This window comes from Salvelinus alpinus, chromosome 6 (genome assembly GCF_045679555.1).
Source record: "Salvelinus alpinus chromosome 6, SLU_Salpinus.1, whole genome shotgun sequence".
NCBI classification, from domain to species: domain Eukaryota; kingdom Metazoa; phylum Chordata; class Actinopteri; order Salmoniformes; family Salmonidae; genus Salvelinus; species Salvelinus alpinus.
The window spans coordinates 91,559,736-91,576,216 of NC_092091.1; the positions used below are offsets into that span (position 1 = coordinate 91,559,736).

Here is a 16,481-nt window from a genome sequence, read left to right on the forward strand (position 1 = left end):
CTGTGTCTGCATGTATGTATTACAATTATACACTTCAACAGTGTTTACCAATCTTGGTCCTGGGACATCAATGGTTACACATTGTAACTAATAGACTAGAAACAGGATTTAACTAGTTTATTCATATATACAGAAATATATATATTTTTTAAACAGTACACTACACTTCCTATATGTAAATACACTAAAACCAGTTCATCTCAATGTCTAATTTCCTTCATATGCATTGATCTGATAAACACAGGATAGTATTTCATCAAATGAGAGACTTAATGTCAACCAGTAGAGAATGTGAAACGCTTTATTGAAATAAGTTCATTATACAAGTGTTATAAATATTGTAATATTATAAATACAAGTTCAACCTGTACTTCAATGCACATCTGGTGTGCGTATAACAACAGAGGAAGGAGGTGGCGAGAGGTGTAAAAGACAGAAAGGTAAGAAAAGAGGAGCAGCATATGATTAATGAATCACAGTGCTACCCTAATATTATCTCAGGTCATCACAATGACATAATTGTGTCTAGTGGTGTCTCCTAACCAGCCTTGGGCTCCCAGTCGGCCTGACGGTTATCTTAAGAGCGGGTGAGGTGGCGATGACGGGACTGAGTGTTGGCATCCTCTCTCACATCAAAACATACCTGTTTATTCCATGAGTAACTCTGTTGTTGTTTGTGTCGCACTGCTTTGCTTTATCTTGGCCAGGTCACAGTTGTAAATGAGAGCGTGTTCTCAACTGGCCTACCTGGTTAAATAAAGGTGGAAAAAATTAATTAAATTCCTGCATATGGAGAGACTGAATAAAAATACATTAAAAACAAACAAGGCTTAAACTAACAGTCTCAGTCATCATAATCATCAAGAGGTGAAATGCAAAACTGACCTGGGATCATTAACTTTGGACTACTACATCTCTATTTCAATGTAAAGTATCTCTTGAATAATACTTCCTGTATAATATAAACTGACCTTGGATCATTAACTCTGGGACTACTGCATCTCTGTCTGTATTTCAATGTAAAGCATCTCTTTAATAATACTTCCTGTTGACCTGACCAAGTGACCTCTCACCTCTGATCATGCTGTGCCCTCTATGTAGCCAGTTCAGATGCAGGAGGGGTTCACCGACAGAGCTGATATAACCTAGAGGATTTAGGGAGAAGGAGAGAGGGATGAAGTGAAGGAGAGAGACTGTTATTGAGAAAATAAGGTAGTTAAAGCGACAGTGTTCAACAGGAATCTGTGTGTGGCCTCACCTGGTGTCCACACCACACTAAGTGGCTGCAGAGTACTTCATGCTGAAAAACATGCACAGACACACAAGGACAAACAATATAGCGTAGTTATAGAAATAATGAAGTGTCTTACTATTCTCCATGGTTGGCCCTCTTGCCTATTCTTTGAAGGTGGAAGGAGCCACAGTTATACACCTGAGCCTGCTTACTGCACAACACCATCCATCAATCAGATAGATACATGAGTGTGTAGGTGTGGGTTATAGGGTGTCTAATTGTTAATTTTTCAATATGGGTGATTTAAAACAGCCTGTTTTGTTTTTGTACAGACATCACACCCTTACCTAAACAGCACCCTCACCTGAGAAGTAGATATCAAAACGGAGAGAAACTGGGCATTTTATTTTTTATTTTTATTTGCCAAGTCAGTTAACAAATTCTTATTCACAATGATGGCCTATCAAAAGGCAAAAGGCCTCCTGCGGGGGCAGGATTAAAATAAATTAAATAAAAATAGGACAAAACACACATCACGACAAGAGACAACAACACTACATAGAGAGACCTAAGACAACATGGCAGCAACACATGACAACACAGCATGGTAGAAACTCAACATGACAACATGGCATGGTAGCAACTCAACATGACAACATGGCAGCAACACATGACAACACAGCATGGTAGAAACTCAACATGACAACATGGTAGTAACAACATGGTAGTACCACATGACAACACAGCATGGTAGCAACTCAACATGACAACATGGTAGTAACAATATGGCAGCAGAACAGGGTAAACATTATTGGGCCCAGACAACAGCACAAAGGTCAAGAAGGTAGAGACAACAATACATCACGCAAAGCAGCCACAACTGTCAGTAAGAGTGTCCATGAGTCTTTGAATGAAGAGATGGAGATAAAACTGATATAACTGCAGTTGACATGGCTAAGTAAATGGAAGAATATTCTTATTGCAATGTGAATGGCTCTTAAAAAAAGCCTTAGGTTGTGCATAGTGTAGTCTCTGGTGTTGCCAGGGAACAGCACCCTCCTCAAAAAAGTATGTGGTGAAGAAATCCCGCACACAGATCCCCCTCCTGGTTCTTGTGTCCATCCTCATGAAGTTATGCAGGACACAGGTAGCCTTCACATACCTGAATTCCTCCAGGAGGCAGTCCCAGATGGCCCTGGTCACCCAACCTTGCAGTGCCCTACACGTTAACTGTAGGCAATCGTTTTGAAGGAATCTCCAGTTACAAGGTATCCGTAAGAATTTGGAAGATAATGTCAATATCAAACTTTTACATCACCAGTTCATTGTAGATTACTAACGTATATAATATCCCTTAAAACAAATCATGATAACATTGGATTGATAGATGTGCATGTGTAGCATGTGACAATAACAGGATCACATCAAGGATAACATTACAAATTAATATATAAATACCACTTGAAGCCTGAGGAGTTGATCATTTGTATCAGCTGTGCAGTGCTAAGGCAACAACGTGCACCCCTTTGAGTCCCCTTCCACAGCTCTCTGTATCTGAGGACAGAAAACCTCACAAGAAACAGACTTCATTATAGTCAAATTACACCACACTGAATATTATGTTACTATTATCTCCGTCCTCACTTCTAGGGACTGGAACTACACAAGTACCTGCCCTATCCAGAATAGCCAACTCTCTCACTTTGACAGTCCTTTCACCCTCCTCCATGACTGTTAGCTAGCTACCTACAAATGCATTTGGAGTTTGTTTTTTTACAGGGATAACTACATCAAGATAGCTAGCTAATATGATGTTAGGTAGCTGGTGACATTTAATTCACTTAGCTAGCCATCTATACAGTATGTAAAGTTGGCCAGATAGGTAACTAGCTAGCTCATTTCAGTTAGCCTGCACTGTAGCTAACGTTAGTTAGCTAATAATACATGTTTTTATATATATATATATATATTTTTTTTTTTGAAATGTATTGACTTACTTGAATAGGTTCTCCCAGCCATGTGGACGATTGCGAGAGCGTTTTTAGAGCATATGACTATTGTAATGACCTGGCTAGATCATAAAGGAACAATTGTCCAGACAGAGGCTTGAGTTCCCGGTTTATTAACCCAACTCCACACAGGCTACTGTTTGGCTGTAGCCCACGACAAATAAATGAAAGATACTCGTATAAAACAACCCGTGACCTTCTCTTGTGAAGACCAGACATAAGAGAGAGAACAATGGCTAAACATGGCCTTAAACTTGCAATGCTCCACACCGCTGCCAGCCGTGACCCTTTTAGGCGGTGAAAAACTTCAATATTTCCACAAACACACTGGGGAGTTACCCAACAGTGTATATATACACTAGATGATTTTTGAGGGACCTGTATTGACGCCACACGCATCCATCTTGGGGCTCCCTCACCGGAGTAAAAAATATATTTGGAAGCTATTGAAATGCATTTCTTAATGTCTACATTCGTTTTTGCCACGTTTATTATATTAAAGACATCGTAATGCATACATATTATATGTGAGCTGAACATACAAATAAATAAAAAATATACCAAAATATTTTCCTTAAAGTATAATTTTTTGAGATTACAAATGATACTGTCCCCATTACAACAACACAAATACTTAAATACATGCAATTTTGTCCTTGAAACATTTAATTGAAATACTGTAGAATTCTATTCATTCATATGAAGGACTGTTCCTACTGTGGAGTGACAATATGGCCGACTGGAGGGTTCAAATCCGCTCAATTGCCAATACATAGCAACAACAACCCAGGGTTTATATACAGCTTTGAGACACCAAATAAGTTAAAAGTGAAAGTAAAAAGTACATATGTTGCTGCCATTTTGAAACAACTGCGCCATGAAGGTAACATTTTTGTTTTAATTTAAGATAGCAAATATTGTGGTTTATCACAGGTTTAGAGACCAATTGTTTTACATGAGCATTTTACATGAACAGGTTTACTTCTATGGACGTGTGTTAAGGACGACGTAACGTTGGAAACAAAAGTCTGGGCGAGGCCGTAGGCTGCGGACTATATTGAATCAAGATAGTTATGTAAAGTTGTGTATAGGCTATCATATTACTAAAGTTATGACACTGAATATAGCTTGTAACTCACAAAAGCAGTAGGTATTTAAGTAGTCTACATTTCGGTAAACCACTGTAGCCGAGTTTAGTCTACTATCTAATCTGCGGATGGGATGCCAGCGCATGGTTTTAGAAATAAACAGCTATAAACGATAGATTTCATACAATGTTAATTATTAACTTCCCTTTGGTATGTGAAATAATGTCATGTTTGATCTTTGGTATCCTTTAGTCATGTATCCTATAGATTCTTTGTTTTTGTTTTTTGTCCCACTGAATTACATTTAGGAGGCCACATCCGAACGTCAGCAACATCGTAGGATTCCTGCTATTTTATATTATTTTATTTAAATCGCTGTTTTTCCACAATAGGTCAACAATCTGTGGCTTTCTGTGAAATATGCTGAGCAACAGTAAACTGCCTTGGACTTTCATCAACGTCATTTCTGAGAAGGAGCGGATGGAAATCTCCTGACGGCTATGAGGAGAGTGAAGTAAATATGGAGGAAGACAGGTAAATTACCCTGTCATTAGGTTTATCTGTATTTTATTGGTTTATTCATAATCTCAAAAGCAAATGTTGATGATATGTGTCCAATTCAAATGCAACTACGGGCTGTTGTTAATAATAAATAATAAATATAAAAAGCGCGAGGTGTGACACAGCTGGGGTGTATTCACTAGGAAGGAAACGGGAAGAGATTTACATGAATTTGTCCAGTGAGAAACTGTCGTTTTCGTTGCAAAACGTTTTTCTACGGTGTGTTCTAATTAATACACCCCTGTCAGGTGCCGTTTTAGCACACCTGCTGGTGTTTACTGCAACACTGTCCCGTTCTGTAGCCAAACGTTGCCTATGGAAATGCCAAGAGTAGCCTAGTCGACGCTATTCCACATGCTTATTGCGTTTCAAAACGTTGCGTCTTGCTGAACGCGCCCCAGTAATGTTTTTTTATACACGGAAGTATAATTGAAATATATCTACACTCGAGCTAACGAGAGGGACCTACCTGCATTTGACCAATAGAAACTCTCGTTTTTGTTGCAAAACGTTGTTCTGTTGGTACTGTGTGCACTACTGAATACATCCCTGTTCAGTGTCATTGATGCAAAGCGAGCTCAGCCCGTGGGTGGATGAGTTCAGGCTAGAAAATTGCCTAAACTGTCGGGTCCTTTATTTTAGAAAAGTTAGCTAAGCTAGCCAACACATTTCATATATTTTGTCAACATATTTTGTTCAGAAAAAAGAATTTGTATGTATACATCTACCTGGTTTATGGGTTGAAGTAGGGTCAATATATTGCCAGACATGTTGGTAATATGTCGAATGGCAATGGAAGAGTTGGTTAGAATATTCATGTAAGTTTATTTGAACAGAGACAATGTACAACAAAAACACAAGTCTCAATTTCACTTGAGAAATGATGGTTTGTCGCCTACCAGATTTAGCTAGCAGCTATTTCCATCTGCAGTCCCCAGGCAGGGGAACAACCAAGGCTGGTCCTACAGGGCTGGTGTTATGGGTGTAAGATGGCACAGTGATGCCATCTGTTGGTAAATGTTCATTACTGCAACTCATGTGTTTTACCGGGGTGCTTGTGTAACAGTATAACTTTAAACCGTCCCCTCGCCCCGACACGGGCGCGAACCTCTGCACACATCAACAACTGACACCCACGAAGCGTCGTATTGAAACGCTACTAGCGCGTACCCGCTAACTAGCTAGCCATTTCACATCCGTTACACTTGAGATACCCGGATGTATTGTGATGTACTGAACAAGACTGGTTACTCGCATCAATGTCTCTGTCTCGTCATTTAACATTCAAACAGCTGGTCCTACAGGGCTGGTCCTACAGGGCTGGTCCTACAGGGCTGGTCCTACAGGGCTGGTCCTACAGGGCTGGTCCTACAGGGCTGGTCCTACAGGGCTGGTCCTACAGGGCTGGTCCTACAGGGCTGGTCCTACAGGGCTGGTCCTACAGGGCTGGTCCTACATGGGCTGGTCCTACATGGGCTGGTCCTACATGGGCTGGTCCTACAGGGCTGGTCCTACAGGGCTGGTCCTACATGGGCTGGTCCTACAGGGCTGGTCCTACAGGGCTGGTCCTACAGGGCTGGTCCTACAGGGCTGGTCCTACATTCAAATTACATTTTATTTGTCACATGCACAGAATACAACAGGTGTAGAAACTGTTAAGAGATAAGAGATAAGAAAAACGAATAATTAAAGAGCAGCAGTAAATAACAATAATGGGGCAAAATACAGGGTGTTCTGGTACAGACTCAATGTGGAGGTTATATACAGGGGGTACCGGTACAGAGTCAATGTGGAGGCTATATACAGGGGGTACGGGTACAGAGTCAATGTGGAGGCTATATACAGGGGGTATCGGTACAGAGTCAATGTGGAGGCTCTATACAGGGGTTACCGGTACAGAGTCAATGTGGAGGCTATATAGAGGGGGTACCGGTACAGAGTCAATGTGGAGGCTATATACAGGGGGTACCGGTACAGAGTCAATGTGGAGGCTATATACAGGGGGTACCGGTACAGAGTCAATGTGGAGGCTATATACAGGGGGTATCGGTACAGAGTCAATGTGGAGGCTCTATACAGGGGTTACCGGTACAGAGTCAATGTGGAGGCTATATACAGGGGGTACCGGTACAGAGTCAATGTGGAGGCTATATACAGGGGGTACCGGTACAGAGTCAATGTGGAGGCTATATACAGGGGGTACCGGTACAGAGTCAATGTGGAGGCTATATACAGGGGGTACCGGTACAGAGTCAATGTGGAGGCTATATACAGGGGGTACTGGTACAGAGTCAATGTGGAGGCTATATAGAGGGGGTACTGGTACAGAGTCAATGTGGAGGCTATATACAGGGGGTACCGGAACAGAGTCAATGTGGAGACTATATACAGGGTGTACTGGTACAGAGTCAATGAGGAGGCTATATACAGGGGGTACCGGTACAGAGTCAATGTGGAGGCTATATACAGGGGGTACCGGTACAGAGTCAATGAGGAGGCTATATACAGGGGGTACCGGTACAGAGTCAATGTGGAGGCTATATACAGGGGGTACTGGTACAGAGTCAATGTTGAGGCTATATACAGGGGGTACTGGTACAGAGTCAATGTGCAGGCTATATACAGGGGTACCGGTACAGAGTCAGTGTGGAGGCTATATACAGGGGGTACTGGTACAGAGTCAATGTGGAGGCTATATACAGGGGGTACTGGTACAGAGTCAATGTGGAGGCTATATACAGGGGGTACTGGTACAGAGTCAATGTGGAGGCTATATACAGGCAGTACCGGTACAGAGTCAATGTGGAGACTATATACAGGGGGTACCGGTACAGAGTCAATGTGGAGGATATATACAGGGGGGTACCGGTACAGAGTCAATGTGGAGGCTATATACAGGGGGGGTACAGAGTCAATGTGGAGGCTATATACAGGGGGTACTGGTACAGAGTCAATGTGGAGGCTATATACAGGCAGTACCGGTACAGAGTCAATGTGGAGACTATATACAGGGGGTACCGGTACAGAGTCAATGTGGAGGATATATACAGGGGGTACCGGTACAGAGTCAATGTGGAGACTATATACAGGGCTACTGGTACAGAGTCAATGAGGAGGCTATATACAGGGGGTACCTGTACAGAGTCAATGTGGAGGCTACATACAGGGGGTACCGGTACAGAGTCAATGTGGAGGCTATATACAGGGGGTACCGGTACAGAGTCAATGTGGAGGCTATATACAGGGGGTACCGGTACAGAGTCAATGTGGAGGCTATATACAGGGGGTACCGGTACAGAGTCAATGTGGAGGCTATATACAGGGGGTACTGGTACAGAGTCAATGTGGAGGCTATATAGAGGGGGTACTGGTACAGAGTCAATGTGGAGGCTATATACAGGGGGTACCGGAACAGAGTCAATGTGGAGACTATATACAGGGGGTACTGGTACAGAGTCAATGTGGAGGATATACACAGGGGGGTACCGGTACAGAGTCAATGTGGAGGCTATATACAGGGGTACTGGTACAGAGTCAATGTGGAGGCTATATACAGGGGTACTGGTACAGAGTCAATGAGGAGGCTATATACAGGGGGTACCGGTACAGAGTCAATGTGGAGGCTATATACAGGGTGTTACGGTACAGAGTCAATGTGGAGGCTATATACAGGGGGTATCGGTACAGAGTCAATGTGGAAGCTATGTACAGGGGGTACTGGTACAGAGTCAATGTGGAGGCTATATACAGGGGGTACCGGTACAGAGTCAATGTGGAGGCTATATACAGGGGGTACCGGTACAGAGTCAATGTGGAGGCTATATACAGGGGGTACCGGTACAGAGTCAATGTGGAGGCTATATACAGGGGGTACTGGTACAGAGTCAATGTGGAGGCTATATACAGGGTGTTACGGTACAGAGTCAATGTGGAGGCTATATACAGGGGGTACCGGTACAGAGTCTATGTGGAGGCTATATACAGGGGGTACCGGTACAGAGTCAATGTGGAGGCTATATACAGGGGGTACCGGTACAGAGTCAATGTGCAGGCTATATAGAGGGGGCACCGGTACAGAGTCAATGTGGACTGGAATAGGACTATATTACTAGTGATATGGACTGGAATAGGACTATATATTACTAGTGATGTGGACTGGAATAGGACTATATTACTAGTGATATGGACTGGAATAGAACTATATTACTTGTGATGTGGACTGGAATAGGACTATATTACTAGTGATGTGGACTGGAATAGGACTATATTACTAGTGATATGGACTGGATTAGGTCTATATTACTTGTGATGTGGACTGGAATAGGACTATATTACTAGTGATGTGGACTGGAATAGGACTATATTACTAGTGATATGGACTGGAATAGGACTATATTACTTGTGATATGGACTGGAATAGGACTATATTACTTGTGATGTGGACTGGAATAGGACTATATTACTAGTGATATGGACTGGAATAGAACTATATTACTTGTGATGTGGACTGGAATAGGACTGTATTACTAGTGATGTGGACTGGAATAGGACTATATTACTAGTGATATGGACTGGAATAGAACTATATTACTAGTGATGTGGACTGGAATAGGACTATATTACTCGTGATGTGGACTGGAATAGGACTATATTACTAGTAATGTGGACTGGAATAGGACTATATTACTAGTGATATGGACTGGAATAGGACTATATTACTAGTGATATGGACTGGAATAGGACTATATTACTAGTGATATGGACTGGAATAGGATTGTACGACTAGTAATGTGGACTGGAATAGGACTATATTACTAGTGATATGGACTGGAATAGGACTATATATTACTAGTGATATGGACTGGAATAGGACTATATTACTAGTGATATGGACTGGAATAGGACTATATTACTAGTGATGTGGACTGGAATAGGACTATATTACTAGTGATATGGACTGGAATAGGCCTATATCTCTAACTGTTATTGGTTTACAGACCTATCATATGTAACTGTTATTAGTAGGTCTACAGACCTATCATATGTAACTGTTATTAGTAGGTCTACAGACCTATCATATGTAACTGTTATTAGTAGGTCTACAGACCTATCATATCTAACTGTTATTAGTAGGTCTATAGACCTATCATATCTAACTGTTATTAGTAGGTCTATAGACCTATCATATCTAACTGTTATTAGTAGGTCTACAGACCTATCATATCTAACTGTTATTAGTAGGTCTACAGACCTATCATATCTAACTGTTATTGGTGTGACTACAGACCTATCATATCTAACTGTTATTGGTTGGACTACAGATCTATCATATCTAACTGTTATTTGTTGGTCTACAGACCTATCATATCTAACTGTTATTAGTAGGTCTACAGACCTATCATATCTAACTGTTAATAATTGGTCTACAGACCTATCATATCTAACTGTTATTAGTAGGTCTACAGACCTATCATATCTAACTGTTATTAGTAGGTCTACAGACCTATCATATCTAACTGTTATTAGTAGGTCTACAGACCTATCATATCTAACTGTTATTGGTGTGACTACAGACCTATCATATCTAACTGTTATTGGTTGGACTACAGACCTATCATATCTAACTGTTATTGGTTGGTCTACAGACCTATCATATCTAACTGTTATTAGTAGGTCTACAGACCTATCATATCTAACTGTTATTAGTAGGTCTAAAGACCTATCATATCTAACTGTTATTAGTAGGTCTAAAGACCTATCATATCTAACTGTTATTGGTTGGTCTACAGACCTATCATATCTAACTGTTATTGGTTGGATTACAGACCTATGTCCTACTGGTTTTACTGTGTAAAGTTATTAACTGGAATGATTTTAATATTTACCTGAATACTATTCTCTGTGTCTGAAAGGCTTTTGGGAGCAGCATCTCCTGCTCCAAGCCAACTCTCCTTGAAAAGTGACAACTCCATGGATCGACTGATCTCATTTACAAATGGTGATCTCAGGTACAGTACCAGTCAAAAGTTTGGACACACCTACTCATTCAAGGGTTTTTCTTTATTTTTACTAATTTCTACATTGTAGAATAATAGTGAAGATACAACCATAAAATAACACGTGGAATCATGTACCAAAAAATGTTAAACAACTAGGCCTGTATTACTAGTGATATGGACTGGATTAGGACTATATTACTAGTAATGTGGACTGGAATAGGACTATATTACTAGTGATGTGGACTGGAATAGGACTATATTACTAGTGATGTGGACTGGAATAGGACTATATTACTAGTGATGTGGACTGGAATAGGACTATATTACTAGTGATATGGACTGGAATAGGACTATATGACTAGTGATGTGGATTGGAATAGGACTATATTACTAGTGATATGGACTGGAATAGGACTATATTACTAGTGATATGGACTGGAATAGGACTATATTACTAGTGATGTGGATTGGAATAGGACTATATTACTAGTGATGTGGATTGGAATAGGACTATATTACTAGTGATGTGGATTGGAATAGGACTATATTACTAGTGATATGGACTGGAATAGGACTATATGACTAGTGATGTGGATTGGAATAGGACTATATTACTAGTGATATGGACTGGAATAGGACTATATTACTAGTGATATGGACTGGAATAGGACTATATTACTAGTGATGTGGATTGGAATAGGACTATATTACTAGTGATGTGGATTGGAATAGGACTATATTACTAGTGATGTGGATTGGAATAGGACTATATTACTAGTGATATGGACTGGAATAGGACTATATTACTAGTGATATGGACTGGAATAGGACTATATTACTAGTGATATGGATTGGAATAGGACTATATTACTAGTGATATGGACTGGAATAGGACTATATTACTACTAATGTGGACTGGAATAGGACTATATTACTAGTGATATGGACTGGAATAGACCTATATTACTAGTGATGTGGATTGGAATAGGACTATATTACTAGTGATATGGACTGGAATAGGACTATATGACTAGTGATGTGGATTGGAATAGGACTATATTACTAGTGATATGGACTGGAATAGGACTATATTACTAGTGATATGGACTGGAATAGGACTATATTACTAGTGATGTGGATTGGAATAGGACTATATTACTAGTGATGTGGATTGGAATAGGACTATATTACTAGTGATGTGGATTGGAATAGGACTATATTACTAGTGATATGGACTGGAATAGGACTATATTACTTGTGATATGGACTGGAATAGGACTATATTACTTGTGATGTGGACTGGAATAGGACTATATTACTAGTGATATGGACTGGAATAGAACTATATTACTTGTGATGTGGACTGGAATAGGACTGTATTACTAGTGATGTGGACTGGAATAGGACTATATTACTAGTGATATGGACTGGAATAGAACTATATTACTAGTGATGTGGACTGGAATAGGACTATATTACTCGTGATGTGGACTGGAATAGGACTATATTACTAGTAATGTGGACTGGAATAGGACTATATTACTAGTGATATGGACTGGAATAGGACTATATTACTAGTGATATGGACTGGAATAGGACTATATTACTAGTGATATGGACTGGAATAGGACTATATTACTAGTAATGTGGACTGGAATAGGACTATATTACTAGTGATATGGACTGGAATAGGACTATATATTACTAGTGATATGGACTGGAATAGGACTATATTACTAGTGGTATGGACTGGAATAGGACTATATTACTAGTGATGTGGACTGGAATAGGACTATATTACTAGCGATATGGACTGGAATAGGCCTATATCTCTAACTGTTATTGGTTTACAGACCTATCATATGTAACTGTTATTAGTAGGTCTACAGACCTATCATATGTAACTGTTATTAGTAGGTCTACAGACCTATCATATGTAACTGTTATTAGTAGGTCTACAGACCTATCATATCTAACTGTTATTAGTAGGTCTATAGACCTATCATATCTAACTGTTATTAGTAGGTCTATAGACCTATCATATCTAACTGTTATTAGTAGGTCTACAGACCTATCATATCTAACTGTTATTAGTAGGTCTACAGACCTATCATATCTAACTGTTATTGGTGTGACTACAGACCTATCATATCTAACTGTTATTGGTTGGACTACAGATCTATCATATCTAACTGTTATTTGTTGGTCTACAGACCTATCATATCTAACTGTTATTAGTAGGTCTACAGACCTATCATATCTAACTGTTATTAGTAGGTCTACAGACCTATCATATCTAACTGTTAATAATTGGTCTACAGACCTATCATATCTAACTGTTATTAGTAGGTCTACAGACCTATCATATCTAACTGTTATTAGTAGGTCTACAGACCTATCATATCTAACTGTTATTAGTAGGTCTACAGACCTATCATATCTAACTGTTATTGGTGTGACTACAGACCTATCATATCTAACTGTTATTGGTTGGACTACAGACCTATCATATCTAACTGTTATTGGTTGGTCTACAGACCTATCATATCTAACTGTTATTAGTAGGTCTACAGACCTATCATATCTAACTGTTATTAGTAGGTCTAAAGACCTATCATATCTAACTGTTATTAGTAGGTCTAAAGACCTATCATATCTAACTGTTATTGGTTGGTCTACAGACCTATCATATCTAACTGTTATTGGTTGGATTACAGACCTATGTCCTACTGGTTTTACTGTGTAAAGTTATTAACTGGAATGATTTTAATATTTACCTGAATACTATTCTCTGTGTCTGAAAGGCTTTTGGGAGCAGCATCTCCTGCTCCAAGCCAACTCTCCTTGAAAAGTGACAACTCCATGGATCGACTGATCTCATTTACAAATGGTGATCTCAGGTACAGTACCAGTCAAAAGTTTGGACACACCTACTCATTCAAGGGTTTTTCTTTATTTTTACTAATTTCTACATTGTAGAATAATAGTGAAGATACAACCATAAAATAACACGTGGAATCATGTACCAAAAAATGTTAAACAACTAGGCCTGTATTACTAGTGATATGGACTGGATTAGGACTATATTACTAGTAATGTGGACTGGAATAGGACTATATTACTAGTGATGTGGACTGGAATAGGACTATATTACTAGTGATGTGGACTGGAATAGGACTATATTACTAGTGATGTGGACTGGAATAGGACTATATTACTAGTGATATGGACTGGAATAGGACTATATGACTAGTGATGTGGATTGGAATAGGACTATATTACTAGTGATATGGACTGGAATAGGACTATATTACTAGTGATATGGACTGGAATAGGACTATATTACTAGTGATGTGGATTGGAATAGGACTATATTACTAGTGATGTGGATTGGAATAGGACTATATTACTAGTGATGTGGATTGGAATAGGACTATATTACTAGTGATATGGACTGGAATAGGACTATATGACTAGTGATGTGGATTGGAATAGGACTATATTACTAGTGATATGGACTGGAATAGGACTATATTACTAGTGATATGGACTGGAATAGGACTATATTACTAGTGATGTGGATTGGAATAGGACTATATTACTAGTGATGTGGATTGGAATAGGACTATATTACTAGTGATGTGGATTGGAATAGGACTATATTACTAGTGATATGGACTGGAATAGGACTATATTACTAGTGATATGGACTGGAATAGGACTATATTACTAGTGATATGGATTGGAATAGGACTATATTACTAGTGATATGGACTGGAATAGGACTATATTACTAGTAATGTGGACTGGAATAGGACTATATTACTAGTGATATGGACTGGAATAGACCTATATTACTAGTGATGTGGATTGGAATAGGACTATATTACTAGTGATATGGACTGGAATAGGACTATATGACTAGTGATGTGGATTGGAATAGGACTATATTACTAGTGATATGGACTGGAATAGGACTATATTACTAGTGATATGGACTGGAATAGGACTATATTACTAGTGATGTGGATTGGAATAGGACTATATTACTAGTGATGTGGATTGGAATAGGACTATATTACTAGTGATGTGGATTGGAATAGGACTATATTACTAGTGATATGGACTGGAATAGGACTATATTACTTGTGATATGGACTGGAATAGGACTATATTACTTGTGATGTGGACTGGAATAGGACTATATTACTAGTGATATGGACTGGAATAGAACTATATTACTTGTGATGTGGACTGGAATAGGACTGTATTACTAGTGATGTGGACTGGAATGGGACTATATTACTAGTGATATGGACTGGAATAGGTCTATATTACTCTTGATATGTACTGGAATAGGACTATATTACTCGTGATGTGGACTGGAATAGGACTATATTACTAGTAATGTGGACTGGAATAGGACTATATTACTAGTGATATGGACTGGAATAGGACTATATTACTAGTGATATGGACTGGAATAGGACTATATTACTAGTGATATGGACTGGAATAGGACTATATTACTAGTAATGTGGACTGGAATAGGACTATATTACTAGTGATATGGACTGGAATAGGACTATATATTACTAGTGATATGGACTGGAATAGGACTATATTACTAGTGGTATGGACTGGAATAGGACTATATTACTAGTGATGTGGACTGGAATAGGACTATATTACTAGCGATATGGACTGGAATAGGCCTATATCTCTAACTGTTATTGGTTTACAGACCTATCATATGTAACTGTTATTAGTAGGTCTACAGACCTATCATATGTAACTGTTATTAGTAGGTCTACAGACCTATCATATGTAACTGTTATTAGTAGGTCTACAGACCTATCATATCTAACTGTTATTAGTAGGTCTATAGACCTATCATATCTAACTGTTATTAGTAGGTCTATAGACCTATCATATCTAACTGTTATTAGTAGGTCTACAGACCTATCATATCTAACTGTTATTAGTAGGTCTACAGACCTATCATATCTAACTGTTATTGGTGTGACTACAGACCTATCATATCTAACTGTTATTGGTTGGACTACAGATCTATCATATCTAACTGTTATTTGTTGGTCTACAGACCTATCATATCTAACTGTTATTAGTAGGTCTACAGACCTATCATATCTAACTGTTATTAGTAGGTCTACAGACCTATCATATCTAACTGTTAATAATTGGTCTACAGACCTATCATATCTAACTGTTATTAGTAGGTCTACAGACCTATCATATCTAACTGTTATTAGTAGGTCTACAGACCTATCATATCTAACTGTTATTAGTAGGTCTACAGACCTATCATATCTAACTGTTATTGGTGTGACTACAGACCTATCATATCTAACTGTTATTGGTTGGACTACAGACCTATCATATCTAACTGTTATTGGTTGGTCTACAGACCTATCATATCTAACTGTTATTAGTAGGTCTACAGACCTATCATATCTAACTGTTATTAGTAGGTCTAAAGACCTATCATATCTAACTGTTATTAGTAGGTCTAAAGACCTATCATATCTAACTGTTATTGGTTGGTCTACAGACCTATCATATCTAACTG

General features: G+C 39.1%; 1 protein-coding gene and 1 long non-coding RNA gene across 3 annotated transcripts in view; one reads left to right on the forward strand and one right to left on the reverse strand.

Moving 5' to 3' along the window:
• Positions 1-283: 283 nt before the first annotated feature.
• LOC139579581 (uncharacterized) lies at positions 284-3,570 on the reverse strand. Of its 2 annotated transcripts, XR_011675793.1 has the most exons (3): positions 3,232-3,570; positions 1,074-2,803; positions 284-747 (listed from the first exon to the last, which is right to left on the reverse strand). It is a non-coding gene; the product is annotated as an uncharacterized lncRNA (long non-coding RNA). The 2 variants fall into 2 exon arrangements; XR_011675792.1 differs by lacking the exon at positions 3,232-3,570 and having other exon boundaries at positions 1,074-3,225.
• A 463-nt stretch (positions 3,571-4,033) lies between these two features.
• The window catches only part of LOC139579586 (uncharacterized), a 149,812-nt gene continuing 137,364 nt past the window's right edge, over positions 4,034-16,481 (forward strand). Inside the window, exons 1-4 of the mRNA XM_071408340.1 lie at positions 4,034-4,126; positions 4,724-4,865; positions 10,805-10,900; positions 13,696-13,791. Of these exons, the coding sequence (XP_071264441.1) occupies positions 4,852-4,865; positions 10,805-10,900; positions 13,696-13,791 (206 nt within the window). The 5' untranslated portion in view covers positions 4,034-4,126; positions 4,724-4,851. The remainder of the gene's footprint in view (positions 4,127-4,723; positions 4,866-10,804; positions 10,901-13,695; positions 13,792-16,481) is intronic.